This window comes from Ictalurus punctatus, chromosome 4, assembly GCF_001660625.3.
Source record: "Ictalurus punctatus breed USDA103 chromosome 4, Coco_2.0, whole genome shotgun sequence".
Classification (NCBI taxonomy): domain Eukaryota; kingdom Metazoa; phylum Chordata; class Actinopteri; order Siluriformes; family Ictaluridae; genus Ictalurus; species Ictalurus punctatus.
This window is the reverse complement of record NC_071284.1, coordinates 9,453,411-9,478,773: the sequence shown is the minus strand read 5'-3', so window position 1 is coordinate 9,478,773 and position 25,363 is coordinate 9,453,411. Positions and strand designations below refer to the sequence as shown.

Genomic DNA, 25,363 nt, shown 5'->3' with positions numbered 1-25,363 from the left:
TTACAATCCATCTCCCAAATCTAATATTCATCAAGCACTGAGAGCACTTACTGTTAGCTGGGTGAGAAAAATGGCCGAATAAATGAGGTGATTGCAGACCATGGTTTATTACAGATGAATCAATATATACATAAATCTGTGTTGAAGCAAAAAAAAAAAAACATTCTTATGAATTGTTCACTTATCCACAGTACTTTGCTTGCTATATGAGGACAAGACAAAAAACAACAACAACAAAAAAGGGCCGGCATGACATGCGCAGTGAGCATTTCACACTAATGGACATCACGCTAATAAAGAAATCAAAGTCTCATTTATTCATGCAGTCTCCGCCCACTCGCGCTGCCTCATTCTCTCTAATGCACATTGTGAAGTGGGGACATGACAGGGTCTGATAGATTCTTCTCACTTCATTACTCCTCGTCTTTCAAAACCGCAAAACAGGTCTGCAGCAAAATAATACTCGTGTGTGCATTGAAAAGAAGAGCACAAGCAAAATCTCAAACGAGTGAATGAACTGAAAAGCATTTTACATATGGGCTGTAAGTAAATCATTTTCTAAACATTAACTAGTGTTTACAACTGAAGCGCAAACCATTTACAAGCCTAAATAACACCGGATATGAAACATGCACGCTATATACATTAGGACTTTTTAAAGTGCGCATATCTGATCCTGATATCCTCACAACTCACTCTCTGCAAGCTTCTGTTGCCAGGTTATGGCGAACCATCAGTGGTGTGTTGGTCGAATGCATGTACACAAACTCTTCGTGGGGTTGGGGTTGCTTTCAGAGCAACTTTTTATTTAGCCTACTGTGTTAACTCACTTATAGGAAAAAAATCCACCCTGAACCCACTCTTCTCAACATGTCGGCTTCTACATTACCCACAATGGCGTACAACTACGAGATAATAGTGGACCCAGTAGGAACTCATTTCTACCTAAAGACAGCAATGCGGCAGGGCTTTAATCCTTTTAGTCTGCCCAGCTCTCAACCCTCCTCATCTGTACACTTTACTCAGACAGAGAAGATTCCAAAGTGCCAACTTACATGCTAATACCGCCATCACTGCCATTGTGCTTGTCATCTTGTACATGGCGAACTGTCTCTGTCGTAACTGTATTGAATAGCCGCATTGCATTCTGGAACTATGAATCCCATTGTTTGCTGTCTACACTAATTCCACAGTGGATTTCTCATTAATATGACCGTAATCGTCACTGGAAAATGGTTAGTGAGAGAAGCAGTGCTTGCTCTTTTCTTTTTAAGACCTAACAGCAATTTTTCTTTCTTTATTTATTTATTTAAGTTTGTGATAGTGCTCACAGTGTCTGCCTGCAATGTCACAGCAATAGACAACCACTAGTTCTCATGGGAATAATTAAAATACAGTATGATAATCGCTAAACACGTGACAAATACTTCAATAGAAATATTTAATGTGTTTTAGGGTGGAGTTTTCCTTTAATGACAGCAAGACTTCGGCTGATAGATGTGTCTGGCTTGTGTCTTCGTTCAAAAAGACTCAATTGCACTCTAGACTAGTAGTACGGTTAAAAATGTAACAACGTTGTTTGCAATATGCTCCTATGTTACTGTACCGTTTTATACCTTTTATACACACTCTGTTAGGCTAACTTGTTGGGGTGCTTCAGGCCAGAAAATGGTCCTGATACCAATACTCACTGTCTGAATATCCCTACTTGCTTGATGAAGTGTGATTCACAATACCCCCATGCAATACAGTGTTTCCCATGAGTCTCCATACAAAGGGTACTTTTGCACATTATATATATACATAAATAAATAAATAAATAAATAAATAAAAGTATGAAAAATTGTGGAAGACATTTTGCTAAAAAGTCTATGGAGACCTTTGGGAGACCCTGTGTGTTTATTCATTTCAAGTTGCTCTTCATGTTTTATCAGTCTGTTACTTAGCTCTTCCCCTTTTTCTTAAAAGGCATCTCATGTGGCATACATAGCATTGATCAGAGTCAGCAGGCTCAGCTGGGAGAAGCTGGACCATTTTTACTGCAACTGCAGTTGAAATTCCCCTCCCAAACAACAGAGGACTTCGAAATTATAACCTGTTCCTTTAAGTATATTTTTAAACAGATATCATTTTTAAACTCTTCAGTATGCAAACCTGTACTGTTCTGATTAATAGGTTCAGAGTTTGCTATTCTTCTGGAACTGTGCGACAAGGCTGAGCACTTGCTCCGACGCTGTGATGACTTTGTTGTGCAAGTAGGCTTTGCTGTTGACGCCAGTCTCCTGCAGGAAGTAACGATAGTTGACCATGATGCCGCACGAGTTGGCGATGCCTCTGGGGCTAGTGTCGGCGTTCCAGTTGAGCCTCCATAAGGTCGCGCCGTTCTGGAGGTGGAAGTTGGCGACGGGGTTGAGGGCATAACCGCGCCGCTTCTCTCCATACAGATACCAGGCACACAGACGCATCAGGAATGGCTCCAGAGCGCGCACCAAGCGTTCAGAGTGATGCCAGTCTCCAGAGGCGAGGAGGGTACGTAGGGCATCGAGGGCAGCAGCACCGGAAACTGCTCCTGTCGCCTCCTCCACTTCTGACCACTCGTGCTCAGAGAGCAGCTCGGTGGCACGGCCGTCCTTCCTGTACTGAACCAGGAAACCCTGCAGCCATGATGTAAAACCAGGGATAGGAGAGAGGCTGGAGAACTGAGCCATGTGAGGAAATTCACTCTGTAGAAACAGATAAAAGGACAAATCAATCCTAATATCATGCTTTTCACTAGATCACAAACAACATTATTTGATGTGAAAGTCTGATTATTTGATTAGGGAAAATACTGGAATGTTTTTAAAATGACTTGCTTTACTACCTTGCACCTTGGTTTTTGTCTGCATTATTATTATTATTATTATTATTATTATTATTAGTTTCAGATTAGGTTACACTGATATGCCATACCTGATTGTATTATCTATTTTATATAATCATATCACTTTATATACAACTTGCAAACTGTTTTCAACTGCAAAGTAAATACCTCCATTCCAGTAATAGTCAGCGCCGTGCCAGGCATCAGCATTTGCTGAAACTGACTCATGCTATTATACTTCTGAAGTAAAATGAGTACCTTTAACACACTTATTTTGGCAATTGAAAGAAAGGAACAAAACTTTTACTTCGCATTTGATCGTGTACTTTATGCCGAGTAGCACAGCACCTAAAAATGATTTATGTCCTGATGTGCAGGAAATATGCTGTACCAAATGTCACACCAGGAAGCTCTGATGATTGGCATACAAATTATTATGCTTAATAAAACATTTTATTCTGCTCCATTAATGTCAGTGATGCAAAATGTTCCAAGTTGCTAGTTGTTTTTTCCCTACACTCCTTGCTTATTTATTCTGATGTACATTGTATAAAATTTTTTGTAGGAGCCGCTACTGTATATACGGTTATCTATGCTATATACCTTGTATAGCAGCTGAGGAAATAAAAACAAATGGTTGCCGCAGTACAGAAGAAGCAGCAGCCGCCTTTATTTGTCACATATAAACTTGGCAAAAAAAAAGAAAATGTCCCTTTTTCAGGAGACTGTATTTTAAAGATCATTTTGTAAAATCCAAATAAGCTTTACAGATCTCTATTGGAAAGGGTTTAAACAATGTTATTCATGCTTGTTCAGTGAACCATGAACAATTGTTGCACATGTGGAACAGTCCTAAAGACACAAACAGTTTACAGGCGGTAGGTAATTAAGGTCACAGTTACAATAACTTATTACACTAACGAGACCTTTCTACTGACTCTGAAAAACACTAGAAGAAAGATGTCTAGGGTTCCTGCTCACCTGCGTGAACATGCCATAGGCCTGCTGCAGGGAGGCATGAGGACTGCAGATGTGGCCAGAGCAATAACCTGCAATGTCCGTAATGTAAGACGCCTGAGACAGTGCTACAGGGAGACAGGAAGGACAGCTGATCGTCCTTGCAGTGGAAAATTACATGTAAACATGTGTCCCAGCCAGACATGATCGAGAACTTTTAAATGTCTTGGTGGAAGAGTGGAGTAACATCTCACAGCAAGAACTGACAAATCTGGTGCAGTCCATGAGGATGAGATGCACTGTAGTAATGAAAGCAGCTGCTGGCCACCAGATACTCACTGTTACTTTTGATATCAACCCCCTTTATTCAGGGACTCATTATTCCATTTTTGTTCGTAAAATGTCTGTGAAACTTGTCCAGTGTAAGTCTCAGTTGTTGAATCTTTTTATGTTAATACAAATATTTATACATGTTAAGAAATTTGCTGGAAATAAAAGCAGTTCAATGTGAGAGGACATTTCTTTTCTTTTTGAGTATATATTATAGTATAGTGAAAGTTTCTTCATATATCGCAGTTTGTCAAGAAGCTGTGGTCAGAGCGCAGGGTCAGCTATGATACGGCTGAAGCAGAGAGGGTTAAAGGCCCAACATCTTGGCAGTGCTGAGACTCAAACCTCTGATCAGTTACTTTAGCCACTGAGCCACCAGTGCCAACACTGCATGTGCCATCATGTGCCCTTTTGCTTAAGAGACCGTTCTCAGAACAACAGTGACCCTGACATGACGATTTGCTAGTCTGTATAAAGCCAGATGGAGGAATTTCAGCCATTTTTATTCTCAGACAAAATCTGCACGGAACAGAATTATTTGGTTGCCAATTGAGATTGCATAATTAGAATGCACAATGTATTAAAATTTAGTGTCACTGCAACCGAAGATATCTGACAACAAAATTCTGGCAGTGACAGAAATCTCACAGTGTGACTGCTGCTACAATGCTCGTCTAAAATCCACCAACAGGAGGATGGCATAGGACTACACGAAACCCACATATAACTGTACAGGAGTGGCAGTGGCAAAACATCAATTAAAAGTGTGGGCTTTAAAAGAAAAGAAGAGTGAATTGTGGAAGCAGGAAGAATGTCATCACGGTTCTATCATAACAGGTTATAAAGTGATGCAGCATGGAAAGTAGAAGAGAGCTGTAGCTAGCAGGTGTGTGACTAGCCAATTGGCAAGCACATGCTCTGTTAAACACATCAATTTTATCTTTACCCCAGCATGAAACCATTTCACGCAGTCTCAACCTCGAATGTGCCGATTCATGATTTAAACAGAATGTAATACGTGAGCTACAACAGCAGAAGACCACATCAGGTTCTGCTTCTTTCAGCCAAGAACAGAAAGCGGAGGCTCACCAGAACTGGACAGTTAAAGACTGGGAAAAAATGTAACCTGGTCTGATGAATCTTGATTTCGGCTGAGGCACACAGATATTAGGGTAAGAACTTGGCGCCAACAGCATGAATGCATGGACCCAATCTGCCTTGTGTAAAAAGTCCAGGCTGGTGGAGGTAGTGTAATGGTGTGGGGAATGTTTTCTTGGTACACTTTGGGCCCATTGATACCAAATCAGTCTTCGCTTGAATGCCACAGCCTATTTGAATATTGTTGCTGAACATGTACCACAATTCATGGCCACAATTTTCCATCTTCTAATAGCTACTTCCAGCATGATAATGCACCACGTCACAAATCAAAAGTCTCAGACTGGATTCATGAACATAACAATGAGTTCAGTGTTCTTCAGTGGCCTTTTCAGTCATCGGATCTGAATCCTGTAGAACACCTTTTCGATGTGGTAGAACTGGAGATTCACAGCATGCAAGTGCACCTGAAAAAACTGCAGGAACTGTGTGATGCAATCATATCAACATGGACCAGAATCTCAAAGGAATGTTTCCAACATCTTGTGGAATGCATGACATGAAGAATTTAAGTTGTTTTGAGAGCAAAAGGAGAGCCTTCCCAGTATTAGAATACTGTTCCTAATAAAAGTGCATATCATAGTGTATATCATATAATCTGACAAGCAGAACACATTCTCACACAGTCTGCTATATAATAGCAACCGCTCCTGTGGCTGCAATCTTACCAGTGATGTAGAGCAGAGGACGATTAACACAAACTGTGCACAGAAAAATTGACGTAGTGTCCAAGTGTTCATACAAAAAGGACCAACAATGTAAGTGTGTCTAATAAAGTGGACATTAAGTGGAAGCATAATAATAATACATGTGACAACCTGAAGGCTAATCAAAAGCTAATGGTACATTACACATTTAGAAAGCTAATGTTTAAGTGCAAGTGACATGACTATTTTTTGTGCGACTATTACAGCAGTGTGTGAGCCTTTTGTACAATCAAAACACACATCATGGTCTTTTCACAGAGCAGCTTCCTCTTTGCTACCATGACTATCACACAGCTCTGATTCTGCCCTCTGACAAATATGCTTAGCCATATCAAGACCTCTGCTTTTTCCTCACTTCACCTGGACTAATATCACACACAGAATGTTTATATAAAGTCAACACACCCCTGTTAAAAAGGCAGGTTTTTGTGATGTAAAAAAACAACAAAAAAAACAACACAACAACAAAAACAAAAAACAAAACACCAATTGAAACAAAGATAAATCATGTCAGAGTCTTTTCCAGATTCAAGATTCAAGAGTTTATTGTCTTATGTACAGGAAAAGACAATACAATTCTTACTTTGTGAATCCTCCCAGCAACCTCTGATATAGAGGACATAGGAAAACACAAAAAAATATATTAAGAATAGTGCAAAGACAAAATGTGCAAGAGAAAAAGTGGATATGTGCAATGTAAACATGGGACAAAAAAGTGGGATAAAAAAAGTGATCATTTCTACCTTTACTGTGAAATTGCACCCTATAAATTAAAGTGAAAAACAGTAAGAATCATTTATTGGGGGGAAAAACAAACAAACAAATAAAATTTTACACACACACACACACACACACACACACACATATACATATATATATATATATATATATATATATATATATATATATATATATATATATATATATATATATATATATATATATTTAACAATAACCTGGTTGCATAAGAGTGCACACCCCTAAACTAATGCTTTGTTGAAGCACCTTTAGATTTTATGAAGGCATCTTTTGGGTAAGAGTCAATCAGTTTGGCACATCTTATCTTAGCAATATTTAACCATTCTTACTTGTAAATGCATTCTAACTCTGTCAAATTGGCTGGGCATCTCCTGTGCACAGGCCTCTTCAGGTCATCCCACAGATCCTCAATTGGATTTAGGTCTGGACTCTCTGAACTATTCCACAACCATGATGTTGTTTTGGTGAAGCCATTCCTTTGTTGATTTGGAGGTGTGCTTTGAGTCACTGTCATGCTGAAAGGTGAAATTCCTTTTCATCGTAAGTGCACGGCAGAAGCCTTAAAGTTTTGTGACAAAATTGACTGGTATTTGGAGTTCATGATTCCTCCACCCAGATTAAAGGCCCAGTTTCAGTTGAAGAAAAGCAGCCCTAAAGCACAATGCTGCCACCACCATGTACATGTTCTTTTGTTGATGTGCTTTTTTTTTTTGGGGGGGGGGGGGGGGGGGGGGGTTAGGCACATGCAGAGAGAAATCAGTACGTGTCAGATATTCCTGCAGCTCCTTTGTTGCTGTTGGTCTCTTGGCAGTGTCCCTGGTAAGTTATAGTCTTCTCCTTTGGTAAATTTTGGATGGACACACTTCTTGTGTGCACACTTATGCAACAAGGTTATTGTAAGTTGTTTATTTTTCCCTAAAATGTTTGATTGTTTTGCCACATAAATTTTTATACATTGTAATTTCACATTGAGGGTTGGAAAAGTTCTGGCATTATTTATGTTGGTTTCATTTTTTTTTTCCATCACAAAAACTTGCCATTTTAACAGGGGTGTATAGACTTTTTTTTTTTTTTACATCCACTGTACCCACCCTCGTTCACTCATTCTCTCTCTGGTCTATATTTGAGTCTGAGAAAGCAGACAACAAAATAAGGCAGACTGTCAGCCTGGTCCCTGAAGGGAAAGACTAAATCTGCCCCCCCCCCTCCTTCTGCCTTTTCATCATTTATCAGCATGCTCTCTATCAAGCTTGTGGAGGAAGTGAGGATAAGTGTGTCTGGGGGTCATTTTCTATTCATCAGCTAAATTTACTGCAAATCCTCAGTCAGCAGGCCTACGCGAGAGAGAGAGAGAGAGAGAGATGTAAAGAAAGTGAGAGAAAGTAAGGGTAGAAATGCCTCATGAGTACAACACTGTAAGACAGACTAGACCCGTCTCTCCTCCCCCTAAATCACAGCATGACCTTTTATTTATTGTTATTATTTTTTGCTTTTTTCCTTGCCCTCCTTCTTGCATCCATCACTGTAGCTGTTCCCCACTGGCAGAATGAGTCACCTTCACCCCTCCGAAACACTCCACAATTCAAACTAACATTGTCTCTGAGCATACTAATCCCCCCCCCCCAAAAGCCTTAAAAGACAAATTGTGGAAAAGGTTGATACTCTAGATCTCATTATTTCAACTTAACTCCATATTTCAATATCAGTATTTTGAGTTATTAACTATATACGTAAGGACTAACACTAAAACCATGCTGTTATACAAAAATAATCCATGGCAGGGGTGTGATACGACCTGAAACGTAGCGGAGTGGAAGAATTTGTGTTTACACCACAGTGATTTACCAATGATTCAAATCACACTTTTTAACTGTGTTTTAGCTAGAAGGAGGTGAAGTTGGGAAAGGAATGTTTGGCTCTCTTCAGCCTTCACAGGAAGTGGACGCACTGCTGGGCCTTCTTGACTAGGCAGATGGTGTTGAGAGTCCTGGAGAGGTCCTCGGTCATGTGAACACCAAGAAACTTGGAGCTTTTGACTGTATACACAGTTGTTCCATGGATGTGTAGTGGTGAGTGGTCCACTTGGGTTCTCCTGAAGTTCTCCCGATAGATTGTTGTCTCTACACCATTCTGTGAGCTGGTTCACCTCCTGCTTGTATGCCGACTCACCATTGTTACTGATGAAATCCACAGCTGTCTTCAGCAATATTGATTGATTAGAACTGAACTTGGCAGCACAGTCATGAGTCAGCAGGGTAAAAAGCAATGGACTGAGCACACAGCCCTGGGGGGCATCGGTGTTCAGTGTGGTGGTGCTGGAGGTAGGAACACCGTTTCCATGAAGGGGTGTTCTTGGTCTGCAACAATGTTTAGGTAGGTGGTACTTGACAAAGTAACATCCACATGAATGCCAGGACCTAAAGGTTTCCCAGCAGAACATTACCCAGAGCATCACACTTCCTCCATAGTTTCGCCTTCTTCCCATAGTGCATCCTGGTACCATCTCTTCCACAGGAAAGCGATGCAAACGCACCCGGCCATCCACATGATGTAAAAGAAAACATGATTCATCAGACCAGGCCACTTTCTTCCATTGCTTCATGGTCCAGTTCTGATGCTCACATGGACCACTTCTAGTAGGTGCTAACCACTGCATCTAGCCACACAATTTGGCCTTTGTCAGAGTTGCTCAGATCCTTACGCTTGCTAATATATCCCACCCCTTGACAGGTGCCACTGCCAGAAGATAAACAATGTTATTCTCTTTACGGTCAGTGGATTTAATATTATGGCTAATTGGCTAATCTTTCATTAATGTTACAGCCAAAACTACTGTCAGCGCCGTGGTGTTTTACAAAATCAATGCACACCCACTGATTCGAGAATTCAATAGTGTTGTGGTGTAAATATAAAGAAAAAAAAATTATAGATGTTAATTTAATGAGAAATTAAGTCAAAATAACTTACAGTGCAAGATGTCTACCCAATTAATATGAACATGGGTATGAAAACATCATGCATGTTCATCATTCTGCGAAACACAGTGAGACAACCGGCTCACTCACTGCAGCACAAGAGTTAATCATAACGGTGTGGATCATCTGCATGAAATTATACCCATCAGCCCTGTGTTTGCCCCTATCCCATTTCCCCTGCTCCTTCATTCAGCTGTTCGATAGTGAGTGGCAACCCTACAGCTCTCGCCTAAGAGCTCTTAACCTCCATTACACAAGCAGCCACTCTGCTCTTTATTTCATCAGCATTTTCCATGAAGCAAAAAAAAAAAAAAAAAAAAAAAAAAAAAAAAAAAAAAAATCATTTGAATCTATAAACCAGAATGCCTCTTGTTTTTCAACCTTCTGGCACAATTCTGTTTTCAGTCAGAAAAGCATGTGTACGTCTCCAACATGGAAGAGCTTCCGTATCTTTCCATCTGGTTCCTGTTAAGATTCAGTAAAGCTGCTTTGTGACAATGTCTATTGATAAATGTGCTATACAAATAAAATTGAATTGAATTGTTTTGTTTTATAAATGTGTGCTAGTTCTGGGCAGCCATACACCAATGGACTTGTACTATCCTGGAGAATTTTGGGCAATTTAGTAACAGTATAGTCAATAGCTGCGTTTGAAATCACATACTGTCACAGTACCTGTTGCTCGGATGTTGATACAGTACATACTGATCATTATAAGTCTGTAGCATGAATACAATCTGGACAAACTACATCCGACATGTTGGCATTGTCATGTCACCTACAGCTTAAAAAGAGCCGACGCTCTGCCTTCCGTCATTTTGATTGCCTTATGTGATAATACAGTGTCCATTGGTTCCCTACTGCAGAATCTCTGTGGAAGCAGCAGGTCATTTATACATCATATATGGTTTTTCTCACCTAATGTTTTAGGAGTACTGAACATTTGGACATACTACTCCTTTGGCATATTGCTTTATGCCTACTATAGTAGGGTCATAGGGACTTTCGGATGCAGCCAATGATTTTGGTAGAGATTAGTTGAAGTTAGCTGTTTTAAAACTCAAAACAGCCTCTATATAACTCTGCCTCCAAAACATGCACATGCTTCAGCCTATTAAAAAACAAAAAACAAAAAAACTCTTGAATTCTAGAGTAAGAAGGAGAGCTTTGAAAGAGATTTGAAAGGCAACATGATTGATGGTTAGGTAGGGACATGATGAGAGATCGTTAATTTTATTCTGGGGTGCCACAGAGACCAGAGTTTCTCCACCAAGCTGATATTTCATCCGCAGCTACAAAATGTGAGGAAAACTTTACTAAATATTCTGAAAAATTGTTTAAACTTTTTATTAAAAAAAAGAAAAAAGAGCAAAAAAAATCTAGCCCAACTTTAAATCTCTGCTACACGATGCACAGATTCATTTCGGGTCATCTTCACAAGGTGAACTTCCCTCCTGTGTGTAAATATTAATATTTATTTTGACTGTCTATAAAAAGAAACAAAAAAAGTAATAAAAGTACTTAATAAACTTGCAACTGAGTGTATGTACTGTATGTGGCCACCTTGGAAAACATATTGGATGGTGCTGTGGCTGAATTGTGGCAAACGGTCAAAAGTTATAATAAAATAAGAATTAAATAAAATTGGGGGGGGGGGGGGGGGGGGCTGCCAAAAAATTACTTTGACAACTCTACTTTCAGAAAACATAAGCTATATTTAATATAAACAACTTTCTAAACTTCGAGCCAGTTAAGAAACAACTGAAGATTGACAATCTCAACGGTCATATTTATTGGTCATACATTTGATCAGGAGGTTGGATTTGAAATGGTATATTTAAATGTAATTGAATCTCCCATTTCTCTTTTGGATTTGAAACTTCACTTCATGCTAAAGTGAAAGGTTCTAAAGAACTATACTTGAGGAAAGCCTGTAGTTTCCAAAACTAAACATAGTAGAAAATGCCACAAGTCACCATGTGAAAAGTTTGCCCAGACCACCACACATACAGTATGTGCTACATGTCTACATCATCACACCAACCTGCAGCTCTCGCACCACCCTCTTGATGAGGTAATTGCCGAGATCCACCCCTTGCAGACCGGCCTGGGTGGAGGAGATGGAGTAGAAAATGGCAGTATTGATCTTCTCCACTTCCTCTACTGCATCCAGTGTGGTGAACTCTCTCACAATGCTCTAAACAACGAACAACACTGATGACCATCAGCAAAGTGATATCAAGTGTGAATAAACAGTATGAAGAATGTGAGTGAAAAGTCTGGCAGGTGATTGTGAGATAGTGTTGCCTAACCTGGATGTTATCTGATATGTCCTGTGTGAGGGCTACATGTAAGACCACCAGAGGTTCTCCAGGCATAGAGGCATGTGTGAAGGAGTAGCAGCGTCTGTAAGGCCCGACTCTGCGCTTTATGTCTGTCCAGTTACGCACTGGGTGCACCGCTTCATACCTGTAAACACACATCCTGATCAACATTCACTAGTCGCTTTCATGAGTGATTCCTATTTGATGACAATTTAGTTAAAGAATTATGTCAAGGCATTGGATGTCTTTTTCAGCATTCTGTAGAGGTGACTGAATCTTACTGGCTGATCTTCTGAAGGAGCTCACAAGGGGACTGCCATGTGATTCTCTCTAACCGGAGAAGCCCGACAGAGAACCACTCGGACAGGAGGCTCTTCAAAGTGCTGTTAAGATCCTAAAACACACACACGCACACACACAATTACATTTAATTAAATCCAACAAGAGCTTGTTTCTATAACTTTCCAAATCAGCTAATGAACTCTTCATTAGTTGACAGTTTGTGTATGTTAGCTAATGAAATCCCTCTCTAGTATGGAAATCAAAGAATTTATTCAAGTAAGTTAATTCAACACTAATTTCATTTGCATCCGGATTACATTACGTCTGATGCATATGTAAAACCTCGTGGCTCCTCGGCACATTAATATTTCACAGCCGGTTTCTGATCTTCTGCAGTCTGGCATGTTGAGTTTCGGATTTAGACAAATCAGATTTCTCTCTGCAGGCTGCTGCACTCTAGGCCTGTTTGTTTGCCCTTCAGCTAATGTTATTAGATGTGCTCCGAGAGACAGTGGAGAAGATCTGTGGTAAACAGAACGCAATTTCAGCGTGGAGGCACGCTACTCCAGTGGGTCAGCTTTCATATCTGAAGAGGTTCAGAGATCTGCACTCTTGTGCACAATCACATAGAGGCACAGATGTGTGATCACCCTTCAGTGAAATCTGTGTATTTGCACCATCACAAATGTGCAAAAACACATACACACTTGTGTGACTCACAAAGCTCCAAACCTACAAAGTAAAAAATGACCTAATCCTACACAAATTATCAAGTATTTTAACATTCCCTCCTTAATTTGCCCTTACCCATGCATGTCATCTTAAGTTCTCCATTACTATATTACCGCAAGTTTGTCAGATGACCCCTTGGATGGTCAAGGGATAGAGTCAATGTAGACTTTACGAGCAGAAGATCTCCAGAAAACACAGCTATATAGTGTAATTTTATTTCAGAATCTGAAAAAAATATGGAAAAAGTCAGAATCCTGATGATCTCATACTCTTTCTCCCCTGTCAATCATAGCCACTGTGCAGTCCCTCCCTATTGGTCCTCTGTTGTTTTCCCCTTCCCCTGGGTTCTATTTTTCGGAAATATGATATTTCCTTTCACTGCTATGCTGATGATATTTACCAGTTAAGTCAAATGGCAAGTCCTTTTGGGTTCCTTTTAAAATGTCTTGAGGACATTAATGTTGGATGGCTAACGATCATCTGCAGTTAAATGAAAGCAAATCTGAAGTCATTATTTTAGGCTCCCCTACTGTCTCTTCTGCTCTTGAGGCCCAGTTAGGTCCTCTCTCTGTTAACAAATATGTCAAAAATCTTAGAGCTAATTTTGACCCAAACTTGCACTTTGATAAACAAATCAGTGCTGCTGTTAAGAGAAGCTTCTTTCATTGAAGATCTATTGCAAAGTTAGAACAGTTTCTCTCTAGAAAAGACCCAGAAACCGAGATTCATGCTCTTGTTCCATCACGGGTGGACTACTGTAATTCTTTGTATGTTGGCCTTCCTCAATCTGCCTTATCTCAGCTGCAGCTTGTGCAAAATGCAGCAGCTAGATTTTCAACAGGGACCAAAAAGAGGGATCATATTTCCCCTGCTCTGACATCTCTTCACTGGCTTCCTGTCAAGTTTAGAATTGATTTTACAATTATAATTTATGTATACAAAGCTCTTTCTGGTTCTGCTCCACAGTGCATCATTGACCTTCTTCACCTTTCTCTTCCACTAAAGCATTCAGATCATGTAATCAACTTCTTCCATCTGTCCCCGGTTGTCGTACAAAGACAAAAAGTGATCGAGTCCTTTCTGTGATTGATCCCAAACTTTGGAACAGTCTCCCTTTTCACGTGAGGTCTGCTCCATCTCCAGCCATTTTTAAAATCTTAAATCTGGAAGTTGTAAAGATCATCTGAAAAAAACAGTATGGGGCTTCAATATAAGATGGGTGCATAACTATTAATAAGACACCCATTATCTTCAAAACAATATGGAGGTGCTAGAGCCCAAAGAATGAAATTTCCCATCAGCTGCACCCAGAGGAGCCGGAGATAATTAGAGAAGACCATGACCAAGAAGAGATACACAGCATTTATAGTCTGCAACTTGCTTCATTTTTCTGTCTCACAAGTCTAGTTTGTGTTTTGTCCCTGGCTCAGAGCCTTCACTAAGCACATTTCCATTCAACTTAAAAGTTTTTTTTTTTTTTTTTTTTTAAATCAATCAATCAATCAATCAATCAATCAACCCCAATATGGACAGAGAAATTACTTCTAAGCACTTACAGGATATTATTCTACTTTAAACGTCAGAGCAACTGACAGCAATTTAAAAAAAATCTGCAGCTACCACTGCTTTGCATTTGCTTATGTAGCTTTTTACCCCCCCAGAAACTGAGGATTGATCATTGGATCATGACATCACACTGCAGATATACAGCACCATGCTCGCCAAACTTTTCTAAACTGCAGAGCCCTCAGAAATTGTTTGCAACCCTAAGTGAAATAGACATATATAAAGTACACTGGAGTCAAAGTAAGTAATAAATAAGTCATGTATCTAATACTGTACATGCCCAATTTACCTCTGGTAATTGTGTCTTAATTCATTTGTTGCCAATATTTTTTAAGTGCTTTTGCCATGTCATGCTTTAAAATTGACTACAGAGAGCGAGAGACTCACGTCCCCTTTCCAGGGCCTGATATTATTCTTGCCTTCAAAAATCTGTCCATTATGATATAAACACTGTTGTCATATGGCCCTGTAGGCTATTGATGATGACATCCACCAACCAGTGTGCCAGTCTCTGTTTATACATGGGCGCTTCAAGTATCTTCTATCTGGCAGATAAACGGTTCATTTGATGGCCATGAGGCAAAGACTCAAAAGACACCACAATCCATCATCAAGTTCTGGAAAAAAAAAAGAGCCCATTTCAAGGAACACTGCAATGTCAACCAAGTGATTGGTTACCAAAGTAAGTAAACCCCAGATTCAAGCACAAGGTCAATCCAGGCTCATATGGCCGCCAACACATACAAGGCGAGCTCATAATCAATGCATGTAGTCCTCTCACTCTTTTTGCTGAAGTGACTGCGAGCAAAAAGGCAGTCCTTAGAGAAACCCATTTCAGTTCAGCATACTAGAAGGGCTCATAAGGGGTGATATTTTGGTACTCCAGTACAAGGGTGAGATCCCACTTCAAGCTCTTGGGGAATTGTGGCAGACGAAAGCTCCCTAGCTGTTGAGCTCCCAGAGACACACAATCAACGGTGCTATGAAATGGTGCAATGGGCACCACTTCAATATGGGGACTTTCTGCTGTCTAGCAGTCCCAGTAGGAAGGCTAGTACTCTAGGAACTGAGCAGTGCATTAAATTCAGATGCACACCATTTGCTGAACAGTTTCCACCTGCGAGCTGACATTGTATTAGTTCTTTCGTTCAGGAATAATCCTCAACCTACACTTCACTCTGGAGGGCCAGACCCACAGGTCCGGGTAACCTGGCCAAGGCTACTAAATCATTTTCTTTCATTTAGGACAATAGAGATATTCGAGGAGGAAGCTGCTAAGGCATTCTGTTAACTACTAAAAGCGGCAGGTCTAAGGGAACTCTGTGGTCTGCTCACTAAATATTCTGTACAATGTGGGCAGAAACAGTGGTAGAGTTGTAAATGCATAGAATAGACAGTGAGGCCAGTGGGAGGCCAGTGCAGCCTGACCTAGGGGACTATCCAGCTCCACCAGGGAGAATGGAGGGATGGCACATCCCACAATAGACTGAGAAGCTAGCTTGCTCACTGACAGCATGGGAGTGAGATAACGAATGGGAATGAGTTCTAAATGTCTCAAAGATATTAAATATATTCAATACGGCAGTGTAGAGATTAAAGAAGTTGACAGTAGTCTAATAAACAGGTTATCTATAGCTTTGACCTTAAGAGCTTTACACAGCTCCAACATACGTATTAGTATTAGGCGAGGAGAAGGATGGTCATATGGCGATGGTAATTGTGTCGAATACTATGTCATGTGGTCATGTGTCATGACATTGCTGTACATCTTGGCATGCATGTATTGCACAAGTGTTCAAAAATACGTTAGTCATTCATACTAAAGGTGGGTGACGATTCCTGTGCATGCTGCACAATAACAAACAATGACTAATATAAATGAAAAGTTACATACAAGGGAGCTTCATAATTTACAAAGCCTAGAATAATAATCTGCGAGAAGGCTTGGTGTAAGACACTGTCTATATAGAAGCCTACTGTAATATACCTCGGTATTTGATATTGGATTTAATATGCAATGGCAAGCAGGTCAAAATGTTTCCCCAACAAAGTTTTCTCAAATTTTATACATAGTCAAAACATCAAACAGTTTTACTCTTGCCTCAGTGCACAAATTTGAACATCTCAGAAAGACACCATGTGATGCACGACACACTGTCTGGTATGAAGTGCCTTTAAATCATTTCACGCTTGCTTTGAAGAGTTTTCCTGCCTGTCAATTATAAGTTTAAACCCCTCTACTGACCATGCACATCTTAATCGTCCTTCAATCAAGTTTCTAATGGAGCTTTTAAGCATATTATTAAGTGTAATTCAGTTTGAATGTCAGACTATGGTTAAGGCATTGAAATTAAATCACACTGTAATCATGGAAAAATACCGAGCGGCTCATTCTCTTATGAAATGAGAACTGATGTTTAAAAACCATAACAAATGACATTCTGCTCATCTCTTCAAAACTTAAAATGGAAATTGTGGAGCGCATTGACATTTGTGAGTGCTAAACCAGTCCTAACTAATAAAACAGTGTAGATTTTGGAGAAACATGTTGACACAGCATGTTATATACTAATAAATCTCAGCCCTATTCCTCAGCAATCTGCAAAGAGGCTGAATAACATCTGGAGGCAAGACAAAAATACGGGCCATGCTGAGCAAGGAATCCTTAACTGATCATCCACAGATTTTTAATGCTGGGGCAAACTTCACACTCTGAAATTGTTCGATCTCCTCAGTTCCACGGTGAGCAGCTATTAGATCTTCGTATTTGGTTGTGAGGCTCAGTAGCATGCAGATCACTTTTAGGCATTGAACGGTTCCCCAGAGACTTAGGATTTAAAAGTTAACGTGTGCTGAGGTTAGCAGTTTTGAAACTCTAAATGCAATGAAATACAGCTCTTTGCTTCAATGTTCATTTCAGAGCAATGCACTTGGCACACGTTTAGGCTAGAATGAAAATGATTTATCCTATTTGCAGAACTTGAACTCCTACAAAGACCAGAGTTTATGCTCAACCAAAAACATGGAGCTTTTACTTAACTGATGCACTAGCTAATAAACTGATTATTTGTTCACTCCGGTCTTAGGGTGATCTGATCATAAGGGGACAACGCTGAGTACAGGGTGTGAATGGGGTCTAATGTGTCTCGTAGGCACATTGTGGTCCAATCAATCAAACCACTTTCAGAGGTGATCTGGGACACATATAGCTACATAACATTTGTAGTGTGAACACAAAAGCAATGAAGGAGTGCCTAATGAACTACGTTATTGCCCTAGCCAATCCAAACAAGACTTTTGGGAAATCACTCAGAACGGTAAGGTTCTCCACCACTAGGTTAATGGATAATGGCGATGCCCATGGCTCGAACACTAGCAAAACAAAATGCCTTATCTCCATTTGGACTGAGGACTCATTTCATAAATAAACGGAAGATACGTTTCATTTAGTTTGAATGACAGGTGTAAATAAGATATTAGACTGTGATTATGGAGGTCTGTTAAGATCATTAGCTGTGACACTGTACATGATGAACCCGATAAATTCTACAACAGACTATGCAGAAATGCGTTCTTCATGTCAGATTATAAGATGAAGATCATCTAATGACAAAAACCTGTGATTAAAGAAAATAAGTATATTCTGTTTACACCTTCAATCACCGCAATGCCAGCTTGGCAGAAAATGGAGTTGCGTGAACAGAAAAAGATTTTAGAGTAAACTTGAGCTTGTAAGGATTTTTCTTCTCTCCATTAGCACATTTCGTTTTGCCATTGGCACTACAGTATCTTCAGCCGTCCTGTGTTTCGCATAGTTCTGTGCTGTCCTAATATTGGTGACTTTTAGACCATAGCATCGGTCACACTCAGAGATCTAAATAAAAAATTTTTTTGACACTGCTAGAACATTCTCGCCAACTGTATTTGTTTGTACAAAACCAGCATTCGGTGAAAATCGTCACGTGTTCTAAGATGGCTGAACTCATGACTCACGACGAAAGGATTCTTTTGCGATGTGTGATTGCTTTCTAAGGAAGCTCTGCGCCTCCACGCATGAAATAAAAAAATCTCATCGGTATCTCGTTATAACGATAAAAAGATCATGCGATTATGTGAAAACCTCACGTTAGATCGATAACAGTATTCCATTATTATGTGAAAAGATCTTGTTATTATGAGAAATACATGGCATTATTGCAATAAAAACATTAGTAATGGGTGTAAAGTTAGGAGCTTGGTTCCTGTACAGCCTGCGTCAAAGGAGATTCCTGCATCTCAGCTCAATTCCTCAAGGAGATAAAGCTTTTAATAGAAGCCAGATTGCACTTTTGCATAACAGCATACCCAGCCTGTAGACACTTAATGGTTTCCCATGTCGTTCAAGTGGCTCAGCTAAGAATAAAGCAACGTCTAAAAAGGTCTGACCAATTTTTATTTTTATTTTTTTTGGGGGGGGGGGGGGGGGGGGGGGGGGGGGGTTGGGGGTTGGGGTCTGGATAATTGCTGTGAATTGAGAAGCCTTTGTGTACAGTCTGTACACTAAAGACAATCCCATTAATACTATTGTTAAATAGTGTAAAAACAAGATCAGTTAAGTTGCTTTTTCGATATTTATCTCGTACACGACGTGTCCTGTAATAACGTGACATTTCATCCTAGTATCGTGATAGTTGGTGAAATAACGCAACGGGATTTTATTTTTTACTGATAATATTTTTCTTATAATAATGCGATTTATTATTTTTTTCTCATGCATGGCAGCGCAGAGCTTCCAGAGCTTTCTGTGACAACAAAAAAAAGTGTCGAAAATCACAGTGTAAACTCAGTCACCAATGAGAGAAATGTGAAATGTAAATGAATTTCTATTAGTAAACTAAAGTCTTTATCACTAGCCAAACACAATATGCCACAATGCATGTCTTGTTATGGAGTAATGCCACTGAAAAGGAAAGAGCTGAACTTTCACTGCTGAAGTAGGGTAAAAGTCAGGCAGTGTCTGAGGTCATGCTCATGAAACAGGACACCAGAGGCTGAAGTGGGTGAAGGGGCACTGGTGCTGTTATGTAAACACTCTCAGGCACTTCAGAACTTTTCCACACACCACCCAGAGTCATTTCTGTGTAAAAGACTTCGACTGTTAGTGTTGTGTTAAATGTTAAGTCAGTGCAAAGACTAGAATTTACCCTCAAGTGCGGGCTGTCTGTAACTTTAGAGGTAAAGTCAAGAACTTCAGCTCGGAGGTCCACCAGAAACTTCACCCCTCCTTCCACCTTGCTAACATGGCTCAGTAAATGTTTGTATCTTGGGGTTAAACTGTAACGCAGTCTATCTTCAGCCTGCAATATAGTAGCCAAGTCCCGTGACTGTATATCGACCAGTTTCCGCGCCATCTCTGAAGCTCCTCTGTGATCCACTCCATACTCCCTGGACAGTATTTCAAGGAACACCAGTCTCTGCTCCTTTCCCAGGTTTCTGTAGAAGTGCATGAAGTCCAGGCTGTTGGAGTCAGGGGGTGGAGGGGATTTGTCTCTCGTCTCGTAATTCGGTAACGGAACCACAGTCCTCCGAAGCATCTCCTCCATGATCCTCATGTCTTTATGCTGATTATTATTATTGTTATTATTAATATGTCCTGCGACGGAGGAACACGAACGACAGGTCCACAGTCTGAAGCTCTGGACAGACTCAGAAACACATCTATGTCGCCAGGTCCTTGAGAAAGTACACACGATTAATCTGACGGCTATCATGGCACACGCAGTATATAAACCTGTGCTCAGTACCAAAATAAACCCCGTTCACCTCATGCTGTAGTAAAGCATTTCCGGGTTTTTAAAGAGGAAGCGTTCCTAACAGTGTTGCCAGGTCCGCGGATTTCAAACACCTTTTCAGGATTAGATTGCAAATATATGTTAAACACGTGAAATAAAAGTGGAGAAAAATACTTCATCTCGCGATAAAATAATTATAAACAGACAACAAAACTAACCTGTTCACAATTTTTCCACACTTCTCTTGATCACCCCCACGGGAAGGTTTTGTGAGAACCTGGCAACCCTGGCACTTGTGATTTAGACCAAAGTGCACATTACATAAAGGATCACATGAACGCGCTAGAACTGTTTTGTCAAAGCATATAAGGGTTTGGCCTTTTTCTATCTATCTATCGCTCACTCAAAGTTGCTTTACAAAGTATAGAAATAAACATCCATAAATACCTTAACAACAACAACAAAATAATACAACAATAATATTGTGTGAAGAAGGAAAGAAAAAAAAACCCGAATCTCTTCACATAAATTGTGTCTAATAAACCGTGTGTCAGTGAACTGTCTATTTACAAAACGCTCCAATCCCACAGTGCATTTCAGTCGTGCTGCTCTGCTCTGAGCCAGCCGTGAGGAGAAGTCTGAGTGGCAGCTAATCAGCCAGGTATAACTTGTACATGCCCCTTAGCGTCTTTCGCGTTTTACATATAATATATTTTCAGCCATATATATATATGTCACAATAATTTTCATCATAATTTAAACTGCATTTGAATATAAGATTTTCTGTTAGTAGCTTAGCTAACCTTAGCGTGCGCGTCAGCCACGCTAAGTGCCGATGACACCTGGCTACATAGCGTTACTTGAGCTAGCTTCAATGCCGGATATACTAGTGTTTTATCGCTAACAAAATAATTATTAAGGCGTCCTAAAATGCATACTTAGTCAGGAGTGAGTATGTGGAGTTAAATTTTAAATGCGAATAAAAATGCAACAACAACAAACAAAGAATTTCTTTTAAGGAGAAGAATTGGATAAGGGACGCACGTAGAATCCTAAACCCCTCTGTGTGCCCTAGATAGGCGCACTACACAGAGTGTGAAACAGTGGCTTTTACATGTATCCTATGTAGAGGCATTTAAGTCTTCGCTATAGGTTGTTAGGAAACTACTACAATGATCCTATACTAACTAGCTAGTTAAAAAAAAAAAAGGCAATTGGTACTTGGACCGAATTGTGTGTTTTTGTTTTAACCAGAGTTTCATTTAATCTGAATTTGGAAATAACTAATAAAATGTATACATATATGTTAAATAAATGGGATAACCAGAGAATAGTGCACTTAGTGTGATTAGCCTACTAGCATTATGTTTCATGATTATTGTGTCTGATGAATTTTTGATGTATTTTTATCAGATAGAATAATTGAAAAAAAAAAAAATATATATATATATATATATATATATATATATATATATATATATATATATATATATATATACTTTGCCTATTGCTGTTTAATTAATATGTTTAAATTAAAAGTAACACACAGCTTGTGTGTCTGTATGTGTGTGTTTTAAGCAGTTTTAGTTCTACACATTTTATTGATCACCTGTCTCCAGCGTGGCATCTGAACCATGCCTCAAGAGGACAAAGTGAAGAAGGTTAAGGTGAAGAAAACCAAAGCGGCAGTGCTGAGTGATGACCTTTCCAGCGGAGACACGCACCTGTAAGTACTAATGCTGGTTTAAATTTCCTGTACGCTTTGTTCAGCCACAGCACTATTACTGAACATCAGTACAATTCCATATATCAGAGAATCTCTGAAATCTTGGATCTGATCGATCAGAAGGTGTTGATTTAATCATCTAGTACAGCAGCTCTGACAGTACTTATGGCTGTAATGCAAATCATAGATTCACAGTTGAAGTAATAAGTTTACATACGCCTTGCAGAATCTTGAATCTTGAATGTTAATAATTAAAAAAAAGAAAGAAATAAGAGGGGTAATAAAAAATTACATACGCGTTATTCTTAATACTGCATGTTCAAATACCTGTTTAAAATTTTACGCCCTCTTCCTCTTAATGTAGTGTTATGCCTTCTGGAGCATCAGTGAATGTTTGCACCGTTTGTAATAGTCGTGTACGAGTCCCTCAGTTGTCCTCAGTGGGGAAAGATGGATCTCATCATCATACAGCCGCTGCTGGAAAGGGGTCAAATATGCAGAAGATGCTGGAAAAGCAAAGAATATGTAGGACCTGGAGAACAGTGGGAAGTTTAACTGCTCGGGACAAACAAGGGACTCATGTACAACTATCACAAAACATAAAAAGAGTCGTTGATCATCCAGGTAACGACACACAGTATTAAGAATCAAGCTTTTGAACTGGTTTATTTGTGTAAATTCAGTTATTATTGTGTCTTGTGGACTATATGTAAACATCTGTTATGCAAAATAGCTTATTCAGGGCAGGACTAAATATAGTAAATGCCATTTTTATTGTCTCTCTTATTGGAATTTTTTCTAATTATTACATTTTACAGATTCTGTAAGAGGTATGTAAACTTACGATCTACGATCTCTCAAAAAAAAAAAAAAAAAAAAAAAAAAAAATATATATATATATATATATATATATATATATATATATATATATATATATATATATATATTTATTAGTGTGCTCGTTCTATTGGGTTACCATTTCTATAGCAAGTCTTTCACACGGATTTAGATGGCAGATGCTTGATATAATCTAAACCTAATAATAAATGAATGATGATGTGATGTTATTTAACAAAGATATGCTGTTACTGGGGGGGGGGGAAATCAAGTTCAAGGTGATAAGTGACTTATATCAAGCCACATCTCCATGTCATTGATTATTTTCCCATAAAAGCATGCTCTGAAGTGTTTTACTGGATAAATACTGTACCCTCCATTAATATTGGCACCCTTGGTAAATATGAGCAAAGAAGGCTGTGAAAATTTCATTTTTTACCCTTTTGATATTTTGTTAAAAATGCACAAAAATATTCTGCTCTCATGGATATCAAACAATTACAAACAAAACACAGCTCAACAACCTTTTGCTGCACATCACCGCTATATTCTTTGATCTTACCCAATGTTATGAATGACTAAGAGAATTTGGCTTATGTGTTACCTGATATTTATACCCCTGTGAAACAGGAAGGCATGGTTGAACAATTTCCTGTTCCTAGTCACCCAGGTGTCCTAAAAAAAAAAAAAGTAAAGTATCAATGAGAATATACTTCAAATATATTTTTCTCACATGAATTCATAGGGGTGCCAACAATTATTGCACACCTATATTTAACAAAGATCATTTTTTCGTGAAACCTGTGTTTTGTTTGCAATTGTCTGATATCCATTTGATATTTTTGTGAATTATTTGAACAAAAGATCAAAAGGTTAAACAATAAAGACAATAATTCACAGCCTTCTTCGCTTATACTTACCAATGGTGCCAATATTAGAGGAGGGCACTGTAACTAATGGACTAAGTGGATTAGAGGTTGACCGATTGATCAGTTTTATTAGCACCTATAACCGATTGCTGGGACTGTCGGTTATCGGCAAAATCCACATCGATAGTTTTCCCTGTTGCGTCTGTTGCGGAGCGGCTGAGAAGAGTTGGCTGCCATTATACAGTACGAGAGCAGCCTCTAGAGGTGAAATAAAAACTATCATTGTCAAAGTTTGTGTTATTTGAAGTGTTTATTAATTTTGGATGTCTCTATTTCTAGTTGTTATTTGGAGTGTTACTTTGTGTTTCAGTTTGAATGCATATCTTTCATTTACTTTAATATTTATTTTAAATATTTATATATGTCTTTCATTAAAATAAAGTAGAGTACATGTTCATGGTGCAGTCAGTACTGTATATATTTTTGTAATAAAATTCAGCAATAGTTTACTTTGAGTGTTATATTTTCATTCAGTATATTTTTTTAAAAACTGTTGGTTGATTAATCGGTTATCGGCAGGTACTTGGTTATCGATCTCGGTAAAAGCCACTATCGGTCGACCTCCAATATGCATATCATTCCTATAGCAAGAAACAGTGAAACAAATGAACATGCACTCCTACACAATAGCCAGAGAAGCTCAGACTTTGGTTACAGATGTCATCTCTAGATGATTCACAACTGAACCAGATTGGTTATGCATTATTGTGTGGGGAATTTAAAAAAAAACCCAAAATACATTTAAAACAAAAAATGTCTTCTCAACCTCTAACCGTTTAATTGTTAGCGGTTTGATGTTTAATGTTTCATTTTCTCTGACAGACTTGTCTGACTGTGACATTTTTAGAATCATTTTTCCACTCAGCCTCTGTCAGTAACATGCACTTTGTACTGATGGTGTAATATTTGTTATTTAACTGAACATAACATGGAGTTAATAGCCTCACATGCAACAGCTGAAAGTGAGCATAGACAGCAGGATGTTTTGCAGTGGGAAACGCCTTCCATGTCACAGCCAAAGACAGGGACAGATTGCTCTCCCAAATAAACGATTTGCACGAGCAACCGTTAATCTAACTGAGTGTGAAGCGAGTGGGCGGGAGATTGCATTCATTAAACGCTGCATCGTACTCCGTCTTTTTATGAATAAATTAATTTAGCACAATATCCGAGGCATTATATGGATGGGGAAAAAAGTACAGGCAGAGAAATCCGTTTGTAATTAATTAATCAGAAAGGCAGAAGAATCGACACCGTCATTAATGCCAGCGTTTCGTGTAACTGTCATTAACGCCACCATTTCGTGTTGAGCTCAGATGGCATGTTGTCATTTTGCCACACATGCCACTGAAAGAAAATACAGTGCATCATATCACCTCTGCTTTTTTTTTCCCCTCTCATCTTTTTTATATCCAAAGTTGTGTGTTTCTCTCTTTATCTGCATTGT

General features: G+C 39.1%; 2 protein-coding genes across 4 annotated transcripts in view; one reads left to right on the top strand and one right to left on the bottom strand.

Annotated features, from left to right (window-relative positions):
• Positions 1-88: 88 nt before the first annotated feature.
• mlycd (malonyl-CoA decarboxylase) lies at positions 89-20,483 on the bottom strand. Its single transcript, XM_017465636.3, has 5 exons — positions 19,837-20,483; positions 12,355-12,467; positions 12,062-12,218; positions 11,794-11,946; positions 89-2,723 (listed from the first exon to the last, which is right to left on the bottom strand). Exons 1-5 carry the CDS (start codon positions 20,401-20,403, stop codon positions 2,178-2,180), a joined length of 1,536 nt encoding a protein of 511 aa, XP_017321125.1. The 5' UTR covers positions 20,404-20,483; the 3' UTR covers positions 89-2,177.
• Positions 20,484-20,896: 413 nt separating this feature from the next.
• zgc:173742 (DNA topoisomerase I, mitochondrial) overlaps positions 20,897-25,363 on the top strand; it is a 57,446-nt gene continuing 52,979 nt past the window's right edge. Inside the window, exons 1-2 of one of the 3 annotated variants that reach the window (XM_047152805.2) lie at positions 20,897-21,085; positions 22,044-22,150. In XM_047152805.2, the coding sequence (XP_047008761.2) occupies positions 22,059-22,150 (92 nt within the window). In that variant the 5' untranslated portion in view covers positions 20,897-21,085; positions 22,044-22,058. Of the gene's footprint in view, positions 21,086-22,002; positions 22,151-25,363 lie in introns of all 3 variants that reach the window. The other 2 variants (XM_047152803.2, XM_047152804.2) reach the window with 2 other exon arrangements.